At 42.9% G+C, this 19,847-nt stretch overlaps 1 protein-coding gene across 3 annotated transcripts in view; it reads right to left on the reverse strand.

The window, feature by feature from the left end:
• Positions 1-19,847, reverse strand: part of P4HA2 (prolyl 4-hydroxylase, alpha polypeptide II) — a 25,096-nt gene that overhangs the window by 3,441 nt on the left and 1,808 nt on the right. Inside the window, exons 2-13 of one of the 3 annotated variants that reach the window (XM_010022839.1) lie at positions 19,518-19,552; positions 16,585-16,608; positions 14,841-14,937; positions 12,570-12,721; positions 10,937-11,074; positions 9,938-10,177; positions 8,156-8,364; positions 7,196-7,372; positions 3,374-3,444; positions 3,055-3,154; positions 2,799-2,852; positions 253-318 (exon numbers count right to left, since the gene is read on the reverse strand). In XM_010022839.1, the coding sequence (XP_010021141.1) occupies positions 253-318; positions 2,799-2,852; positions 3,055-3,154; positions 3,374-3,444; positions 7,196-7,372; positions 8,156-8,364; positions 9,938-10,177; positions 10,937-11,074; positions 12,570-12,721; positions 14,841-14,937; positions 16,585-16,608; positions 19,518-19,552 (1,363 nt within the window). Of the gene's footprint in view, positions 1-252; positions 319-386; positions 447-2,798; positions 2,853-3,054; positions 3,155-3,373; positions 3,445-7,195; positions 7,373-8,155; positions 8,365-9,937; positions 10,178-10,936; positions 11,075-12,569; positions 12,722-14,840; positions 14,938-16,584; positions 16,667-19,517; positions 19,553-19,847 lie in introns of those variants that run through there. The other 2 variants (XM_010022841.1, XM_010022840.1) reach the window with 2 other exon arrangements.

Consider the following 19,847-nt stretch of genomic DNA (forward strand, 5'->3'; position numbering starts at 1 on the left):
TATAGCAGGGGATAGTATACTTCACAAAAGGGGAAGCTAGGTCCTATATTCAAATTTTCTGTTCTGAGGTTAAAGAGGCTAAATACCACCAGAACTCTCTCAACTCGGACAGGACAGCACCTGATGCTGCAAGAACAATGAAATCCCTGCTTCCCGATGCCAGGGAATCTCTACAAGTAATCACTGCACAAGCTGTAATAAACAAGATGCTGCTAAAGTGACACCCAATGTATAAAGGATCATCATACTTACATAGTTTAAAAAAGTGGCCACACGATTTCCAGTCCCTAACCGCTTGAAAGCATCTGGCTCATCTTTCTATAAAATTAAATGAGAATAACTGCAAACTTCAAGCTCACAGACAGGAGACAAACAGAGGTACTTACATAGTTAAGAAACGTCGCTAGCCTATTTCCTTCCGATTTGAGTGTGCTGTCAAAGGGTCGCTGTAACAGACAACAACTTTAACCCAAGTTCCAAACAGGCTCACACTAGAGTTACATATGTGTAGCTCTGCAGAGAGATCCTTAAGCCCAATTTAAAGAGTTGGAATTGCAAGGGGACTCTTGATACAGGTCAATGCTAAAGCCGTTGCAAATCACAGCCAGGGTGCATAACTGCATGCACAGAGCACTCAAATGCTATAGGAAGAAGCAGCACTGAAGGAGTTCTTAGGGCAGAGTAGAAGCAAGATTTTCAGTGCCTGTGGCACAGATGTTATCCCAATAAAGTTAACAGGCCATTACTGTACTGGACAGTGATCCAAAGTCAACAACTGAGGTAAATACGAAAAACTCATCTTCAGTGGCTTTAGATACTACACTTGATTCTTGCAGATGTAGTAGTGACTTCAATACTGTCATGAGAAAAGGCAGGTTTTGCCAGCAGGCAAAACAGCAGAATAGTAATACTGAATTTCTTTTAGGTGGTTACTTGTCTAGGACTAAGCACCACATCAAAAAGATCAAATTCTCTTTATTCTGCAAGAAACACTGAGTTTTGTTTGCTGAAGTACAAGATCATGTTGGTGCCAGTTTCGATGCGGAAAGAACATCTACAATACCAGTGCGTGTGTCTCCCCTTTATAAATGCAATTAAAAGTACATTTACATTGCTAACAGGAAGAAATTTCAGCCAGGAGACATTAAGGTGCAACTTTCTCCACAAAACCATAATCTTTAACATTTAAAGAAAAGCAGAACCAGTATTAAAGACAAACAGCAAAGAAAAAATCACAGCCACTATCTCTAAGGTGTTAGAGCTCAATGTACTTGAAGTGCATTTCAAGAAATAAAACGTCCTTCCTGAAATGGGTTCATAAAAACTCAAGACTCTTGTATTTGCATACGCAGATTCAATCTGAAAGAGACAACCTAAAAGCACTGAGGTGCATCCAGGTCCAGCCATGAACATCTGAACTTCAACAGCGAAAGACTTCTATAGCTTTTGAGCAGCCAATAAACTCTCAAAGTTGTAATATGCAACTATTAACGTGTCCCCATGTGAACTGCAGGGGAACAAAAAGCTGCAAGGCTGCTGAGGAGATGGGCAGACACAGCAGTACTTCTGTAGCTCCATACTGAAAATCTGTGATGCACAGAGAGCCTGGAGGACCAGTCCAGAGCTATGGCAAATTCCACGACTCCCAGAACTGATGCCTGCAGCCAAGGTTATGTTCCAAGTGGAGCTCTGCCCCAGCTGCCTAATCCAAAAGTCAAGTCCACACTGGCCAGTTTGATGGCTGAGGTCCTTGAGTTCAAAGGCTTTGAAGATAATTTAAGAGCATTTGCTTGACTCAGGAAATGAAGCAGTCTTCAAGTTAACGGGAAAATTCTCTGAACAGGCCAAAGCTAAGGAATATGAGCTTCCACAGTGCTGAGGCTCAGGATTGTTGTGTTTTTATTATTTTAAACAGTGCTAAGTTGGGTGGCTTCAACTCTGCACTCAATTATCGGGTTGTGCTCTGGCTGCAGAAACCCCTTCTACCGGGTAAAACCACTGGAACAGCCTGAATTAAGCCAGATTCCACTGAAATGCCCCGGATCTGCTGGAAACCAGGGCATCAGGTGGATTTTATACCTGAAATTACCAGTCACCGTGGCTCTTCAGTACGATTAGCATGTTCATAAACTGTCCTAGGGTAACAATTAACAATGTGTTCCTCTTTTCTCCTCACTTGCAGCAAACCAGAGCTGTTATCAGCCAGGTAGAGCCCTCTAGTGCCTACTGGGGACCTGGCACCCACCAGCTGCAAGCTCTGCTCCCTGTAGCCCTGTCCTCCTGAAACCAACAAACCCTCTTCAGACGCTATAGCTGCAGCCACACTAAAGGTTTTGCCTTAGAAGGCCTGCATGGCCCATGGAGATTTCCATAACAGCTACTCTTTGGAGGGACATCTCCTCCTCAGCTAGCTCCAGCAAAGTGCTTTACAATATCCTCCAAAGGAGGACTCAAAACAACCTTGCTGAACTCAGAAGCCTAATGGAACAACAGGCTCACAACCCGGGCTTGCAGACCTCAGTTTCCAAGTGAAGTAATGGAAAGAGCATATCTGAGTATATCTTTTAGTGTCTCTATACTGTGCAAGGAACCAAGATAAGCAGGCAGATTTGTTCCTTCTTCCCTTGAACTTTCAGCAGAGAAGGCAGTGCAAAGGCTTTTTGAAAGTCATAATCCATCCATGCAACAGGGCTATCCATTAAGTGTTTTAACAGAAAAGAATTTCAACAGTTTCCTCTTAAAATATCCTGTTCCCCTCTCTCCGCCCCACTAAGAAATAATTGAAAGTGTGGTCTTACCCTAGAAAAATCAAAGTGTGGCTCATACTGCCCTCCCATTCCATAGTTGGCAACCTACAGCACGAAAGAAAGAAGCATTAACATCGACTGAACTGCAAGGGACTGCTGCAGAAGATTGCATTTGCTCTCCAGAAATCCAAAACATGCTTTGAGAAACAGCACTTTGTGGCAAGATTGTTATCTAGAGCACACTTAATTTCTCTTTAGCTTGCCAGAAATGAGGTACGTGCATGAGAAACAACCCGAATGTACCAACCTGCAAGAGTTCAGCTGTCTTCACTGTTAACCCTGTGATCTGCTGCATTCGTTGATTCACCTTGGCCACAACAGGATCATCATCTTCCTCCAGCCATGAGCTACAAGGGAAGGATTGAAACATGTTATTTTGGAATACCACCCACAACACCACCCTTCCCAAGGCAGAAGGATTCTTCTGCCCTCACTCAGATGGCTGAAAGAACCATTTACCATGCATTTATTGAGGAAGCTCTTGCTACATGCAAAGCAGTTCAAGTTTTCAGCTGGAGACAGGCATTAAGCACAAAGCCCTTAGAGCTGCACTCCTCTCTGCTTACCTTTTCGATACCCTGTAGCTAGCCACTGTAAGGACACCGGTTTTGGGATCACGTACTGTGGCTCGTGCCAGCTGTGTCAAAAAAATCCCAAGGGGGAAGAAACACATCAACTCCAGGTTAGGAAATAATTCCCTCTCATCTTAACCAAAATCAACACCTGATTTGCCAAACTCCAGTATACCACCAGATGAAAGTTACAGCTCCAACCTAGTCTGGTCTGATTTCATGCTAGTACAGTACATGCAGACACACAAGTGCAATCCATAACTGGCACTGGATCCTGGAAAAAGAATCTGACTGACTGCACAAGCCATGATATTCATTAAATCCATGAGTACTGCTTGCTGAACAGGGTTTGAAGGCACTTTTTTAAACAACTGCACTCAATATTAACAAGAGGGAACAACAAGAGTTAACAACTTAAGAAGCTCAAGTTCTTTGCAACAAGAAAATCTCTGGATACTCAGGAATTTAATCAGCCTGCTCCTCACATGGACTGAAAACACCCAACCACATTCTCCCATGAAAAGCAGCAAGTGAAAACTTTCACAGAACGAGTTACAAGTTATGGGACAGGCAAACCCACAGTGGTAGAAAACCCCTGAGGGCAACTCTCAACGTTCCTGTGCTCAAGATGTTCCTTGTTGGAAGATGCCTGGAACACTGAATTCACAGAGACAGTCTGAGACATGTTACTACATTACGGAGGTACCTCTGCAAACGCACAGTCCACCTACACATCTTACACAGCGAGTTCTGTATCACCAGTCAGGAAAAGTTTGGAACTTGGCAAAGCTGCCGAGGTTTGCTGTGGTGTCAAAGCGGTGGCCTAGTGCTACCATCACACAACGGGTCACTTTGGTTTTCTACGTGCAGCTGAGAACAAGAACTGGGACACTCCTTTGACTGTAAACAGAGACCACGTTTAAATTTAACTCCTGCAAACCACAAACACTTTAAATCATGCCTCCTTCCTTCCCACTTGATTATAGGTCACAGAAAGCCTTTTCAGCTGCATTTTCTTCAGAGCATGCAGTCATTATTTCCTTCATTTTTCCTCAAGTAAGCCTCCAGCCAGCTCTACAATCCATGTCAGCTGTCTTGTCCCTCACACAAGAGCTCTTGGCACAACTGTTGCTGCAATTCTGACTCACTGTTATTTTGTTCCAGATTTCTCCTGCATAAATCATAACAGAAGAGCCAAGCTGACAATCTTGTTCTTCACTGGTACAATGAAGCATAGCTTTGGGGATATAATTTCACTTCCCAAACTTTGCATTCTGCTGCCACTTTCAAGCTTGTATACGCTTGCTTGATTTCTGCACCCAGCATTTGATCTAAATAAACCAGAACTAAACCAAGCCTGACCACATTTGTTATTACTCCACATCTCCTCTTTCTGATAGGCAGCCTTCTTCATTTAAGACAGACAATCTGTATCTCACTGATAAACGTGAAGCTTCCTCTCTCAGGCTGGCGACAGCAGCTTTACCACACATTTGCTGGGCTGTGAACAATCACAACACACTGCATTGGCCAGAAGCTTCACCCAGTCGTCCCCTTAGAGTCTGCATTTAGTTTAGCACGTGCCCCATTGGCTTTTCCTTCTGAAATCCTACAGCACCGAGTCCAAAGGTGTGTCCCTCCCCTCCACACCTTACTTCTGCCTCTTCATGCCTGTACTGCAGGTAGCATCCAGGATTGGAGAATAAGGTTCTTTAACTTCACAGCAGACCTGTCCCTACGCTGCCCGCTCCAAGAGTTCAGACTTCTCTTGACCCACCCCAGCCAGCTCTGAGGTATTGCCCGAGAAGTTGGAACTGCTTTTTGGCACTGGAGTAGACGTGATTGCATTTTGCAAAACAAGCATGCAAAGCAACTTGAATATAGCTCCTCTCAATCACATACAGATGTTGTTTCTCTACAAAACAAGAAGTGTTGGCAAGTGTAAACTGCAGATAATGTTAAAAGTGCTTGGACCCAAAGGGAGAAATTTCTTGCAGATGCATTTTAGAACAAAGGAAGTGCTCATCTTTGAGCCCAAAACTAACATACTGCTTCAGAGTTCTGTCTGAAAGCTTCCATGATTGCTAACTAAAATTTCCTGGCTGAAATTAAGCTGTATTTATTAAGGACCATTTCAGCACAGGGCTTGCACTTTCCATTCCTTCAGCAGTTCTGTAGAATTTAAAGCTATTCCTGCAGCTGAGCCACAGACAGGTTTAGAAAAGAGTTTGGAGAAAATGAGTGCTTTTCTTTTAATTGAAAACTTTAGTCTGACTCTTAAGACTATGATATTAACCCCTTACAGGGACTAATCCCAGTCCTACACTAGATTACACAAAGAATTCCTCTCACATTGAGTTTTGCTTATATTACTAGTGAACAAGACTTAAGACTTTCCACAGAACTTTAAACAAAAAGGGAAAACCAAGAAAATTAATAGCTGCCTTAGAGTGTGCTTAATTTGATAGAACAGATTAAGTGATATGTGCTATTTGAGTATTTCCATTTTATCTGAAGCTCTTGAAGTTTTATAGTATGATGTAATAGGAAAAAACCCCTCTCATTTGCAGAGGTGTGAGCCCTCTCCAAGACAGAAGTGTTCTGCCAACACTCCCATAGCCGGCTGGTAGTCATGGCAGTCCAGTGTCACAAGCATCCTACGTTATTAATGATCTTAGGAAGCACCAGTTTCTCAAACTGCTCCTAACTGTTTATATTACATACAGAAGGGTAATTCTTGACTAGAATTTTAGTACCACATTTCACAGGAGCTGGAAGAGTGCTAAAATGAACCACTCATCTATAAAAATGGAAATGTTTAGTTTTACATGCTTGTCTTACAGAGTAAGGTGTAGCATCTACAACTGACCTCCCACTGTCATACTTCTGCCAGAAGAGGAACAGACAGGAAACCCCACCTCCAGAAAAACCAGACAAGATAATTACTAGCTTTGCATTTTTTAGCTGCTTTTTTGTGTCATCCGAACTCACATCATGAATAACGGGAATTACATCAGATGCAGGCTTCTTACTCAAAGCTGCTGCCTTATGAGTTGGATCTACACGTGGCATACCAGCATATCGAGGTGGAAAAGTCAGATCTAAAGTGCTCTGGGAGAATGACTGCATTGTGCAGTCATCCTTACAAGTACTCTGACCTTCCCAAGTCCAAGATCAGGAATTATTTAAGAGCTCTGTGTTAACTGTGTCGCATGATTCCCAACAAAGCTGTGTGTGGCTTCAGGAGAACACCATGGTTCCACCCACAGATACACCATGGCATCCACAGTGCCTGCCTCTGTGCAGGTCTGGGCTATGGTTTAAACAGAAGCATTGGATTCCAGGTTACTTGAAGCAAAAAAAAAAAAAATAAAAGAGAACTCCAGATATTCTTGTAGCACAACTTAAACCCAACATTTCTTCCCATTTCTGCTGGGCTTTGGGCTTTAATTTTGTTTTGAAGTTCAGCTCCATTTCAAAAGGCAGACTTAATGTATGTTGGACACCTCTCATATCACAGTAAGCCAAACGATCATGTACTTTACAGGTCTAGTCCCTAGTTTCCTAAAAGGTTTCCAAGCCATTTACTGAGAATTTTGCATAATTAAGTGCAACAATGCATAAATACCTTCAGGAGCCTGGGCTTTATGGTCCTACATCACCAGGCAGTTTCGAAATCGTTCCCCTTAGGCTCACAGCTGCAGTGTATCATCTGTAGTATGAAACCAGATCTTTCAAATCCTTTGCCTAGTCTTTACTAAGAGATTAAAGCATGGAATTAGCAGTCATTAGTGAGACAGAAGAGGGAAAACTTACCCTTGGCTTAGCTAGTTGTTTAATTTTCTCAATCTCCTCATCAGACATGACATCATAGTACCGCACAATGTGAGGGCTATCCCATTCATCTTCTTCCTTAAAGGGAGCTATAAGCAGATGAGGGTTTCTGTTCCCATCATGATACCTACAAAACAGCCTTTTCTGTCTTCGAGGTGTCTGGAACAAAATGTCAAAAAATACATTGTTTGTTCAATTACTTTTCATGGACTTAAAACAGGCAAGACACAAGAAGAGAGCAAGCTTCATGCCACAAACACTGTAAAAGCCATTAGCTGACAGCAAACTTGAGAGGCAAGCATGAGTGATTCTGCACTTTACTGCAAGCAAAAACCCATACACCACTCAAGATACTACTGAGCACCAGCTGAAACACTAACCCTTCAGAGAACTAAATCAGAATAGGTTACAGAGTAAGCAAATAACTACACAAACAGCCAGCTGTAAAAGAAAGTCTGCTTCTTATAATTAAGACTACGCAGATGGAATAGATTCCTTTCCCTGCACTGAGAATTTAAAGCCGTATTTCTCAAGAGGCACTGGAGACTGGTTCGTTGAAACAATCACCCCAGAAGGACATTTCTAAGATGCTAAAAGGAAGGAATAAAATGATTCTGAAGTGTGGCAAAGCACAACCAGCTCTCCAAGAAAACAGCCTCCTAGTACATCTGGACAGTCAGCAGTCAGGCTGAACAGACAGACTGAGGAGAATCAATTTCCAGTGACCTTTAAGAGGTACAGTTGAGAACTGTTCTTCTGTTTAGGATTAACTGCTGAAGGTAGAGAGGCCAAGATATAAGATACAAATCTCAACCCAGGCAGAGCTACATTATTTTTTTCTTAGAAAAACAGCTTCACAGAAAGAAAAACCTCACATGTCCCACCAAGCTTGATCGCTCTCATGCAAAGGCAGCAGACAGGAAATTCTTGCCTTTCTCTTACCATTTTTACCCCTTCACCTCTACAAAGGGCCTCATAGATATCACGCTCTGGCAAGTAGTCAAGAGGCCTCTCGTAAGCACCACTTTGCACCACTGGTTCTGTTGTTGTCATGGTCTTGTTTGACTTCTCTTTCTCCTCCTCCTCTCTCTCCTTTTCCAGCAACTTCTCAAAGTACCGCAGATTACTGCCTGCCCTCTCATGAGTACTGTCTTCATGGGGAGACAACCAGACAGAAACAGTGATTTAAACAATCTCAGGAACTGTTAGGACAAACAAGTCTTTGTATTAAGACAGCAATAATTCTCCCCTTCTTAAAGCATTATCAGGCAACCAAAGGCACTGGCTCATCTGCACTAAAAACCAGCACCAGGAAGTTTGGTTTTGCAGAGAAAAGGTAGGCATATTCTGCAAAAGAATCTTTTCTGGAAGGACTCATCACAAAACCTGTATTCCAAGAAAAAGAGGAGGAGTTTTTGGTCTTCACATCCCTGCTTTTCTCTCAACTCTTCTGTCAAATTCTTCTAAAGAATTCAGCCACAGACTTCAGACCCAAAGACTTCCTCCAAAGTCAGGAAGCCCAGAGATAATGTGTAACCACTAACAGCCCACCCACAGAATCCATCTCTAGATGTTTGTAACAGGATTACATGGGAGGTAACCTACATCACTAACATCACTGGACCCATCATTAGTGATTTACTAATGATGTTGGTATGAACCATCAGATCTTTACCCAGCAAAACCAAGAAGGAACAATTCACTGTTCACTAGTGCTTCTGGACACTTGCACCTAGAACAGTTTCTTTCCCTTCTGGCCCTCGAGAGCTTATTGTGTTTATCTTATGGAACTAACCCAGAAGGCCACTGAAATAACCACTCATTAGAGCTCAGGCTAACAGTGGCCTGATGAGGAAGTTGAGCCAGAGCAAAGGAAGCTGCTGCTCCCAAGGGGGCCTGCCAAGTCTGTTCCACTGTTTGGTGCTGATAAGGATTTACATTCTGCTACAGTGCTAAACTGTATTGCAGAGGGAGCTACCTTCAATATTCACACTCTTGTACATTTTAATCTGTGAATCCCAGTGTCTGCAGAAACCACTGATACATTTTTCAATAGAAAGGCTTCACCCATGCTCAGGATGCAGTTAGCATCTAAAGTTAAGAACCACCATTGATTAAAAAACACAAATGCGTAACACAGTAGATGTTAACTCTAATTGGGAAGGCTAAACCTTTCCAATGCAGGAAGCAGGCAATGTTGGATAGGAAGCAATGCTTATTTGCTTACTCAAGAGACAGCTAGAAACAGACCAGAGATAAAAGGAGGCTTTAAGAAACTCAATCTGTTCTGAGTATTCAGTAATAAATACTCTAAGATCTGATCTTAGGCAAAGTACTCTTCTGGCATCAAAGAGTACCCACACTGAGGAAGAAAGAGGAATATGTGAAGTCAGTAGGACTTCAGAGAAGATACAGCACTGTCTAAACCTGTGGTAGTCTTGATCTCCTCTTCAGACCTGACCAAACACGCCTCAGGACGCTGAAGCAAAGCACCCAGGTCCTGCAGCCAGACTCACATCTCATCTCAGGTAATAACAGCACAGACTATAAGATAGCTTGTTAAAGATACTTCATGTGTAAGTGGACTGTGTTCTTTTCCACAACCTATAAGTCATCTGGCAGGATACCCTTCCAGTCAGCTCACTTGTATGGACCCTTGGCTGTTGTTGGCTCTGCTGCTGGCAACACTCCCCAGTGCTCAAATAGCAGGTCTTTTGTTCTTACCAAGGGATATCAGCCGCCTGGTAAGCTCCATGGCTCTGTGCAAATCCCCAAACTGGAAAACAGCATAGCTGAGATAATCTAGGATCTCCACTTTGCTGACTGTCGTATCCTCCCCTTCATCATGTTGTTTTAAGGCTTGTTCCATCCAGAGTACTGTGTGATAGTAGTCTCCATCATTGTAAGCAGTCTTCCCCATACCAAAGCAGTCACCTACTGTCAAATAGGACCTATACTTTGTTCCTAAAAGCAGAAAGACAGCATATTAAGGAATATCAGTAAATACACTTTTATCATCCAAAAAGGCTTCTAAAAGACAATCTTCAGAGTTAAAGATTAAATGCTATCCTAGTTCTGTTTCCTTTGGAAACCAAGAGAAGTATAACATAGAAATGACAGTGTTAAGCTATTGTGTTATTCACAAAGGCAGAGCAGACCAACAGCTTAACAGGTTTTACTGAACCCGTTAACAAATTAACACTGTTAGACGGTCAGGGAAGCCCAACTACATGCAGAGCTGGCCTGTTTGCTCTTTACTGGAGATGCAAATTTGTGCATAAGCAAGCTGATGGTTATTCAGACAAACTGGGTATCCATTTGACTGTAACTACACTGATTTCCAGTTGCTCCAGCTCAGCAGATGCACAGATAAGACTTAATTTTAAGTTCACTATTAATAACTTACATATAATAACTAAAACTGTTTTGTCAGCTCAGCTCCCCACTCTAGTGAAGCTTATTTGGTTTTAAACAGTGTGATGCTAGCAATCATAACCTGCTCCAGTAAGTCTCTCACAAGCAGCAGCAACATTTACCAGGGCTCAGCTGCCAAAACACCAAATCATCCCAATACACCTATGGATTGTCCAACACATCTTTCTGTGGCAAAAAACGTTAACCCCCATTTCACAGATAAATAACAGGAGCACAGTTACTCAACAAGAGCCTCACTGGAGGATCGCTTCCTTCCTTGTAAAGGAAAAGAGCCCTTTGTGCACTTACCTGGTAAGTTGCCTCGAGAGAGTGTTTCAGGATCCAGTTTGTATGTGTCCTGCAGGCGCATCAGGGCCTTTGCAGCTCCAGTCTCGTCCTCTTCCGTTGGGAAGAACTGACGCTGAATTGTAAGATTTGCAATAAAGCCTTTGCAGCGAAAGGGAAAGATGTTACTTTCAACATGTGAATACGTATCAGTACCAGATTAACACAGAAGAGGAAACATCTGCTTTGTTTTGGGAATTGAGATGCCAACAGTCCAAATTTAAAGGCTCTTATTAGGCTCTCAAGTTATAGAAACATGGTTTTCTGTCCCATTTTGAGAATACAGCTCATGAGCAAGAGATAAAGGATAAATACCTAAACCCCTCAGTTTTATTGTGCCACACAATCACTGAAGTACAACGTGAATCTAACGGTCTTCATTTTCTTGTCTCATTTTAGCATGAAAACTTAACAGCTTTCACCAGTTCTCTTGCAATACCCACATAGACAACTGCAGATCATAGCACTAGATAATGATTTCAGACTCTCTACTCCAGCATCTCAAATGTAAGCTCAGGGAGCACAGACCCTGATCCAGGACCCCCTAAGTAAGGGTAAGACCTTAGTAAGAGGCTTTTAAACCTGAGAAGTAAGACCAGGAGACACTTAGAAATGGAATTAAGCGCACTACATAAACATAGCAAGGTCATGCAGCAGGTTGGTTGGGCAGATGTGGGGGCCATCAACTGAAGGAAAACCACCCAGCCATTTCCAGTCATGCAGCAAGCAGAACTGGAAAGGACACCTTTAGAAAAAGAATTAGACAGAAGTACTTGATAGACGTGAGTAATTCACTTCCATCTAGGATGACTACTCCAAAAAGCAATAAAAACCTTGGCTGCAAAAACTTCCAACTACCTAAACTTTGGCATATGCGGCGTATAAAGGGAAATCGTGTAGTGTTCTGCCTAAAAACATAGCTTCTTCTCCATTACTTACATAGAGTCCAGTGAAAATAAACCTCCATTTAAAAAAATAAGCTCTGGAAGGAAACTCAGGCAGACACTTTGACAATATGATGCAAAACCAAAGATCAGTAATGGAAATATTTGATTTAGAAGGACAGATTTATAGATAGCAATTATTTATTATCCTGTTATCAACAGACTGACTACATCTGTCACCTCTTAATGCTGGGGCTGATACAAACTCGTCCAAAAATTCAGTATGTGTCTCATTTTGATTCTTAAATCTTATCTACTGATCAACGTGGTCAAAAAACAATGGTCACCGAGAGAAGCAACAGACTGGGAAAGTAGATGAATAAGTTTATATATGAAGGAACATAAAGCTCAAGACCAGGGATAAAACAATAGCTGCCAACACAGCTGACAACTGCAGCATATCCTATTCTTCCCTTCTCCTCAAACAAAACCAGTAACACCTTCTTTAAACCTTCACCGAGATGTGTTTCAGTGGCAGGTTTCACTCACTTGGGTAACCAGCAAACAGGAGCCAGTCCTTACTTTAAATTTCAAACAAACTTGGCAATAATATTTAAGCCACAGCTGCGTTTGCAGCTTTCCAGAACACAAGGAGGATAAGCAACTCTGTTGTAAGGCTACCTCCTGTTATCCTCTCCCCTGTAACTCCTTACCATTTGTTGTATCCTGAAGAACCAGGTTTTCCAATTCCAGCCAGTCAGTATTTAAACGCTTCACCAGCTTATACGCGTTTACAGGATGTGCCAGGTACCCTTCTGGATCTGAGGTTGACTTGCTGGTCAGTACATCCAGTTTTTCAGCCCAGCTGGAATAAGAAGTGTACAACTCAGTCTGGGAACAATTTATGAATGCATGTCTTCCTTCTTAAGTCATTCTAATTACGCTAAAATAAATTTATTGCTGGTTTTGCCATCATAACCAGCTTTCAAGCTTTCAACTTCACAAGGATAAAGTGAATTACAACTGATTTGTTTATAATAGTATCTTTATTTTAAAAGGTATTTGTTTCCCTGCTTATTATTTTAAGCCTTACTGCAGTAGAATCATCTCACTTGCAACAAGTCTTAGCCATCAGTTTCCAGCATCCTGCACTTCAAAAGATAATACATAGCAAACAATCACTGTGTCATTTATCTCTTAGTAAAATTACAAGGGTAAATAGAACTCCAAGAGTTTTTTAGCTTTGTGGAAACTAAACCATAAGCTTTGATTTTCAGACTGGAAGCCCTCACACAGCACAGCAGCAGCGGTGTCAGTCATCTAGGTTGTACTGCAGTCAGCTTCAAAGCAGTAGTGGGAATCTTCATCCTCTGTGCTATAGCCCATTTGAACCACCAACTGTGATGCTGATGCTATAGTGAGAATTCCTTCTGTTGTCCTTCATACTATCCCTTAACACAAACACGTGGCCAAGCTGTGTTCCTCTCTGCAGCACTTAGTAAGGAAGCAAACACTGCTGAGATAAGCTAGTAACTGAACAAAGGAAACCCCTTTGGGCCTGTAATCTCAACCTCCTTAAGACATGAATGAACTATGGTTACAAACAGCTTTACATAAGCCAGGCAACTATTGTCAGACTACCTGGCTCCTTTGTACCACAATGTCACAACAGAAACCAAGAGATGACTCTCCCAGAGCTCCTTGGCAGGGATACCAGGTTGACACCACAAAACCAGTGTCACCTGCGCTCCCTGCTAATTTAACTTTCACTACTTCCAATATTTACTTTGCACACAGTAAATACAATCAATTTCTAGTCTCTTTACATCCCACCCTGATTTTGAATCACAAACACACCTCTGGAGCTAACAGACAAGATACTGAATCTGTCAGGACGTTCAAATGAGGAAATTTAGCACCTCTGTTACAAAGCACATGCCTCATACAGCAGTGGGGTGCTCAAATACCAACACTGTGATAGAAGAGTCTTGCTTTCAAATACAAGTCAACCGGAAGTTTAGCACATTAAAAAAAGCACTTGCATACATCAAACCATAAAAAAAGAGACTTTTTAAGACCAGTTTATACCCAGATTGAACTGACATCAACAATATTTGGAGACTGCTCCTCCTCAGAAGGGCGGCTTTTAAAGAAATGAGTATTTGTGAACACAAGCGACAAGGAATTCCTATCACTGTAGTACTCCATAGCCACATCCCCACCCTACAGCCCCACAGGGAGACCAAACTGCCACGTATAGCCTGGAGTTTGGAAATCCTTTGGAAAGCATGGCTCTGTTTAGAGGCACTCAGCAATTCCAAACCTGGACCTCATTTACAGTATTCTAGTGTCATGCCCTGTTAGATAACAGTTACCTAGCTGCAAGTACTAACAGTCTTCCTAAGGGACACAGAAAACACTGGTTGTCAGCTAGAGCCTTTCAAGTGATCTAAGCAACCAGGATAATGCCCAAGACGTGCTGTAGCCAGGTTGGCAACTGAGGAGAACAAGGCAGGAGAGCTGTCCCTGAGGGCAAAGTCAACATGGGAAAGAAGCCAGGGATTTAGTGTGCACTCCACAGGATGCCACTGGCACGCTGTCATTATAAGCGGTGCTACTACAGGTAGCACAGAGCGCTGGCACTCAGAGGCATTCTACTCACATGGAGAAGCTTCTCCTGACAAGAAGCCTCTCCTGCTTCTCCACAGCAGCACTGTAATGGTACAAGGACAGAGAAGAGTGGGAAGAGCCCAGCAGACAGTTCCTAAGTAAACAGACAAAGTCTAAATGAAATCTGAAGCAGGGCCCCCTTTTTGCAGGTTTATGGGAATTAGAAGCAAGTTAGTACCTACAGTCTCACTGTGATTAACTACTGAGGAAGTACTAACAAGATCTAGCAGCAAAGAGTGGTGACAATGGTGTGGCATAATTGAACACGGATGAGCCATTTTATCACCCTTCATTACACAAACTTCTGCCCCTACCTTTTAATCTGAGAGAGTTTGCTCTCTTCTGCTCTGATATATTCCTTTAAAGACTGTACCAAGTCCTTCTCCGCATAAATCAGGTCTGTCATTTGACCTAAAAACAGGAGTATGAGTAAATGTTAATCAGAGCTTAAAAAGTAACAATTCCCAACAGCACAGAAGACAGACTTGAAATGCTTTAGGGCCATTAAAACCACCACAAAACAGACAAGTTAAGGGTGTGCACTTCAGTGCCTGTAAGCCACAAAAGCTGTTAAACACACAGCCTTGATGTTCAAAAGCTTCAAGGGGCTTTTAAAATCCCACCTTCAATGTAGTTTTGCTGTGACCCTTCCACTGCCTCTGAATTACTTTTAGTATTCCAATTGTAGGTAAGAATCAAAAGAAAGGTTTGACATTAATACAGCTGTTGAATCAAAGCAACAGAAGATCCAAGTAGTATATGTAGAACAGATGCTTTGGATACAGATTGGGTCACACCATTAAATTATTAGCTTCACCACTGGCATCACTTAAAATTACAGCTTTTCAACATGAGTAACTGTGGAAACATAACATTAAGTACAGAGGAATTTCAGACTAAGGTTTATAGACTGACATACACACTTTCTCCTGATGAGCATTAGTGGTAATTGCTGGCATGTCAATCCTAATTGCTATGACAAACTTTGATTTCAAAGACCAACCACTGAAAGACCGGATGAGATTTATAACTGCAGCCACAGCTTTAGTTTCAGCATTCCAAAGTAATTATTAATGAGGCATGATTAAGTAGATGGAAATCAGCAGGTTGTGCTATTCCCAGTGTTAAGAAAGGTTCAGAAATAGGTAAGTGTAAAGAAAAGGTGATCCTTCACAGAGACCTCGTACAAAAAGCTATTTATCTTAGGAAAAGAGAGCCAATTAATACACACGTAGTTAAATACTGTTTAGCCAACTCCAGGCAGGGGAGCATGTGCTGGAGGTTGGTAGTGAAACACCACCCTGCCTCGCTCCAGCTGAGTGGTTCCACACAGCAGTGCAAAAGAAACCACCAGGAGTTTTGAGTTTTGCCATTCACAAGCAGCTCCACTGAGCTCAGAGCATGTTCTGGAGAACAGCCAGTCGCAGTTAATCTCCAACATGTTTACAGGGGAGAACTCCCCACACTATTCCACAGGAAAACATTAGACCAAATCACCGCAGACAACTCAGTTTGTGCTTATTTTTAGGCTCTACCACAACTATACTTGGTTCTACCACAGCTATTCGTACACCAACTGACAATTTATTTTCAGCATTTATAACAATGTGAATTCCTCAGGATTTACTCAGGTTCTACAAAACACAAGTGGGATATTAATTTTTCCCTTCTGACATCTAACTGCAGCTTTAAGACAGGAGATTTCAGCTTCTGCCAAAGAAAATATTTTACATATTTATCACTTCCATTCTTTTCATAAATCACATTCATGACTCAGCTTTTCAGCAGAAGGTTTGTGCTCTGTTCAGGATGGCAGCAAGTGTGTAATTCTTAAGACACAAGCATTGTCTTATTCTACTGACAGAGCCCCCAGAGACTTGTGTATCACGAGTAACAGCACATTGTGACAATCAACTGCAAACGTTGCACTGATGCAAGACTTGCAATGCAGAACAGCATTAAGGATGCAAAAGGATGGCTCTTCCTACTGCAGACAGGGTTTGAAACTGGCAATTGTATTAACTACATCACAACATCATGTGGTGGTTCTTTCCATACCTATGGAGGTGAAGAACTCTGCTTCTGCGTGCCAGATCAAGAGAACACAGGTAAAGAACACCCACTGCAGCCTGGGCTTCATCTTCCAAATAGCTCAAACCTGTAACAAATTAAAAGGAAAATGCGGAGTAAAAATTAACAACTTGTGAGGAAAAAAACCATGGCATGGGGGTTGGAACTAAGGTCCCTTCCAACCCAACCCATCATCATAAGATCTTCATCTTGTGTCATTTCATCCTCATGGAAAATTATTTAGGTACTTGAAAGACTGAATTCTAATCAGTAAAGCTGAAAAAAAGAGTAATCTTCAAACACAGGAGCTGTTACTCAAGAGTCTCAAATGCTATCTGGTGTACTCTTTGGGATTTACGTGGAAGACACTGCAGTCCATGGGAGGCCCACATGAGAAGTAATGGAAGCAATCTACCCCATCCACTGAGATAGCGAGAACAAGACCTTGTGCAAGGGCAGCTCAATGCCTTCCACATCATGCATAACTACAGCTGGAAAATAAGAGAGTACACAAGGCTGATTTCTCTTCCAATAATAATAAAAGGCTAAATTAAATGGTCAGACTTGTAACATGCTGTAAAACTCAGTTATATAAAAACTGTCTAGAAATACACATAGTGGGAAAGCCAAACAGAGAAACAGAGCATGCTGTAGTGTGGCAGCGGTGGTTGGAAAAGCTGAAAGAGAAATTTCCAGCTCTGCTTATTCGAGATGTGTCATCCCAGCATATTGGCCCTGGACGTGGCCATCACAGCTTCTGAATTTCAAAGCCAGGTTTGAAACCCAGGCCCTCGAGATGGTGCCTGCAAGTGACTGCTGTGCTTCAAGAGCGCAGCCCACCGAGGGCATGAAGGGAAAGCCCATCTGAGCAGAGCTGCAGGTGGTGGACAAGTGAAGTCAGCGATGCAAGGTCTGCACAGAAGAGCCTCTGGGGAGCTGTACTTTTCCTGGTAGACCTGACTGATGGCCAGGACTGCCTCTTCCAGGAAATCCATGAGGAGCCTGCCCCGCACTCGGAGCAGCCCACTGCTGACCCCAGAGCTGCCTGTTCACTGAGCAGGAACCACCACGGGCAGCCCTCACGGACAAGCACTGCTGCTCAGAGAACACCGAGCTCTCCCAACACCCGTGCACACACACGGTGTCAAAAGGAAGACGACAACTGCTCACCTTAATTCAACTCATTGATTTGTTTTCCCTACTCTGTAACTGGGCAAAGTTTTCAATGGCTTTAACCTGCCCGAGGGGAGATTGAGATGAGCTCTTGGGCAGAAGCTCTTCCCTGGGAGGGTGCTGAGGCGCTGGCACAGGGTGCCCAGAGGAGCTGTGGCTGCCCCATCCCTGGCAGTGTTCAAGGCCAGGTTGGACACGGGGGCTTGGAGCAACCTGCTCTAGTGGAAGGTGTCCCTGCCCGGGGCAGGGGTTGGAGCTGGAGGAGCTTTAAGGTCCCTTCAACCCAAACCTGTCTGGGATTCTACAGAACTGGTGGCTGGAAGTGACCACTTGCAACCTGCTGTTACTCCAATTACAGCAACCAACACGCAGCTATTCGGAGCAAAATGGAATCACTTAAATCTGAAGAGAAAGGGCAGCGGAGGAGAAAAAGGAAGGAAAACACACTGAATAAAACACACCATCAGTGATACAACCATCACTAAGAACATTACCAAGAGCTCTGTTCTCTTCTCTGTATTATCACACAGCAAGATGATTGTTTTTAAATTATTCTTTGAATTACTCTGGAAGCCTACACAAGCAATCAGAAACATTTACCACAACAGTCTGCAAGCATGAGTAAGCAGGAAAATGTCTCACAGCATCATAGTAAAGTTTTCTTTCCCTCTTCTGTTTCTCACCCCCCTGCAAACCACATATTCCCAAACTGCTTGTTTAAGTTAGTTCAGAACCAGTACATGGGTAATCTGAGAATTGAGCAAAGCTGAATGAACAGTACCACGCAGAGGTCTGCCAATATTAAAAGCCACAATAAGTGATGTAGCAGAAAGCACAGCAAGTCAGGAGCACTTGGGAAGTACATTAATTTGGATATATTAAGCCACAACTGTCCATCTGCATTGCCTGTCATCGTTTCACTGAGTGCTTTTCTGGATGTGCTACACAAAGCCTGGCAAAACAATTACAAGGGAATTTTCCAGTTAACACAACTCGACATTCTCTGCCCTGCACCTCCCCACCATGTTTTCTCATGGCTGAGGATATCTGCCAAGAACACTTACTACAGCTAGCAGCTTGTCTTTATAGCAGATCTTTAACAGCTTTGCCATCCTACTCAGATTTACTTGAGTCAATAAACAGAAACCTCAGTAAACAGAGAAAGGAGCTCTGGCTTGCACAAGCAGGACACCTGGCTGCAGGGCTTTCATGCTGTTTGTACACATTCTTTTCACAGCTGTTATTTGGGGAATCAGCACAAATAATGACTTACAGGAGGCTGAGCATGATGCTATAACCACATTCTTGGACAGCACAAGACGTATGCATGCACGCACGCATGCGTGCCCACCCCACCGTATCTAAACCATCTGCTCACAAAGAGGGTAAGAGGCAGAAGAGACATTAGCACCTCCTACCTCAATAACTGAGACAAATGTTTATCAAGCCAATGTGTTTTATTTGGAGAACGGAAGGACCTAGTTACATGGAAACGACAGGTAAGAAGTCTGTGTAGGACAAATATTGCCTACGTTCCTGGCTTTGTGTCAGCAGCATCTTCAAATGAAGACATCATGTTGGACACGTGAATTTAGGATCTCCTTTCTTTTAAGTGAGCATAGTGACATTCCTCTGCAACAGACTGAGCAGAGACACTGGGTTCAGTCCACCTTGGATTACAACCCCCCTCCATGCAGGAACTGACAGCAGATAGTTCCCCTTGTCCCGAGCTGGAGCTGTAAGACAGCCCAGGACAAGCAGAATCCCACCCCAGCTCATCAGGCTGCATCAAGTGCCATCAGCACAGGGATCCTCAGGCCATGTGTACCTCAGAGATGAGCACTTACACCACTGCTTTACCTGTGAGACAGTTCTCCTCGTTAGTGAGAAGCTGTTTCAGCAACACTGGTAGAACAAAACTTCCCTGCATGCAGTAACAGATATTTAGTGTTCTGCTCCTTGCCTTCCCTTCAATGTGCCCAGCCAGCAGAGCTGAAACGCTAACCAAATGGATATAGTATGAACACTTTACCTCTTTTGAGTACAAGCAGTGAATCATTGCTCCCATTGGAAAGAGT

This window comes from Nestor notabilis, unplaced genomic scaffold (assembly GCF_000696875.1).
Source record: "Nestor notabilis isolate BGI_N333 unplaced genomic scaffold, ASM69687v1 scaffold19699, whole genome shotgun sequence".
NCBI lineage: Eukaryota > Metazoa > Chordata > Aves > Psittaciformes > Psittacidae > Nestor > Nestor notabilis.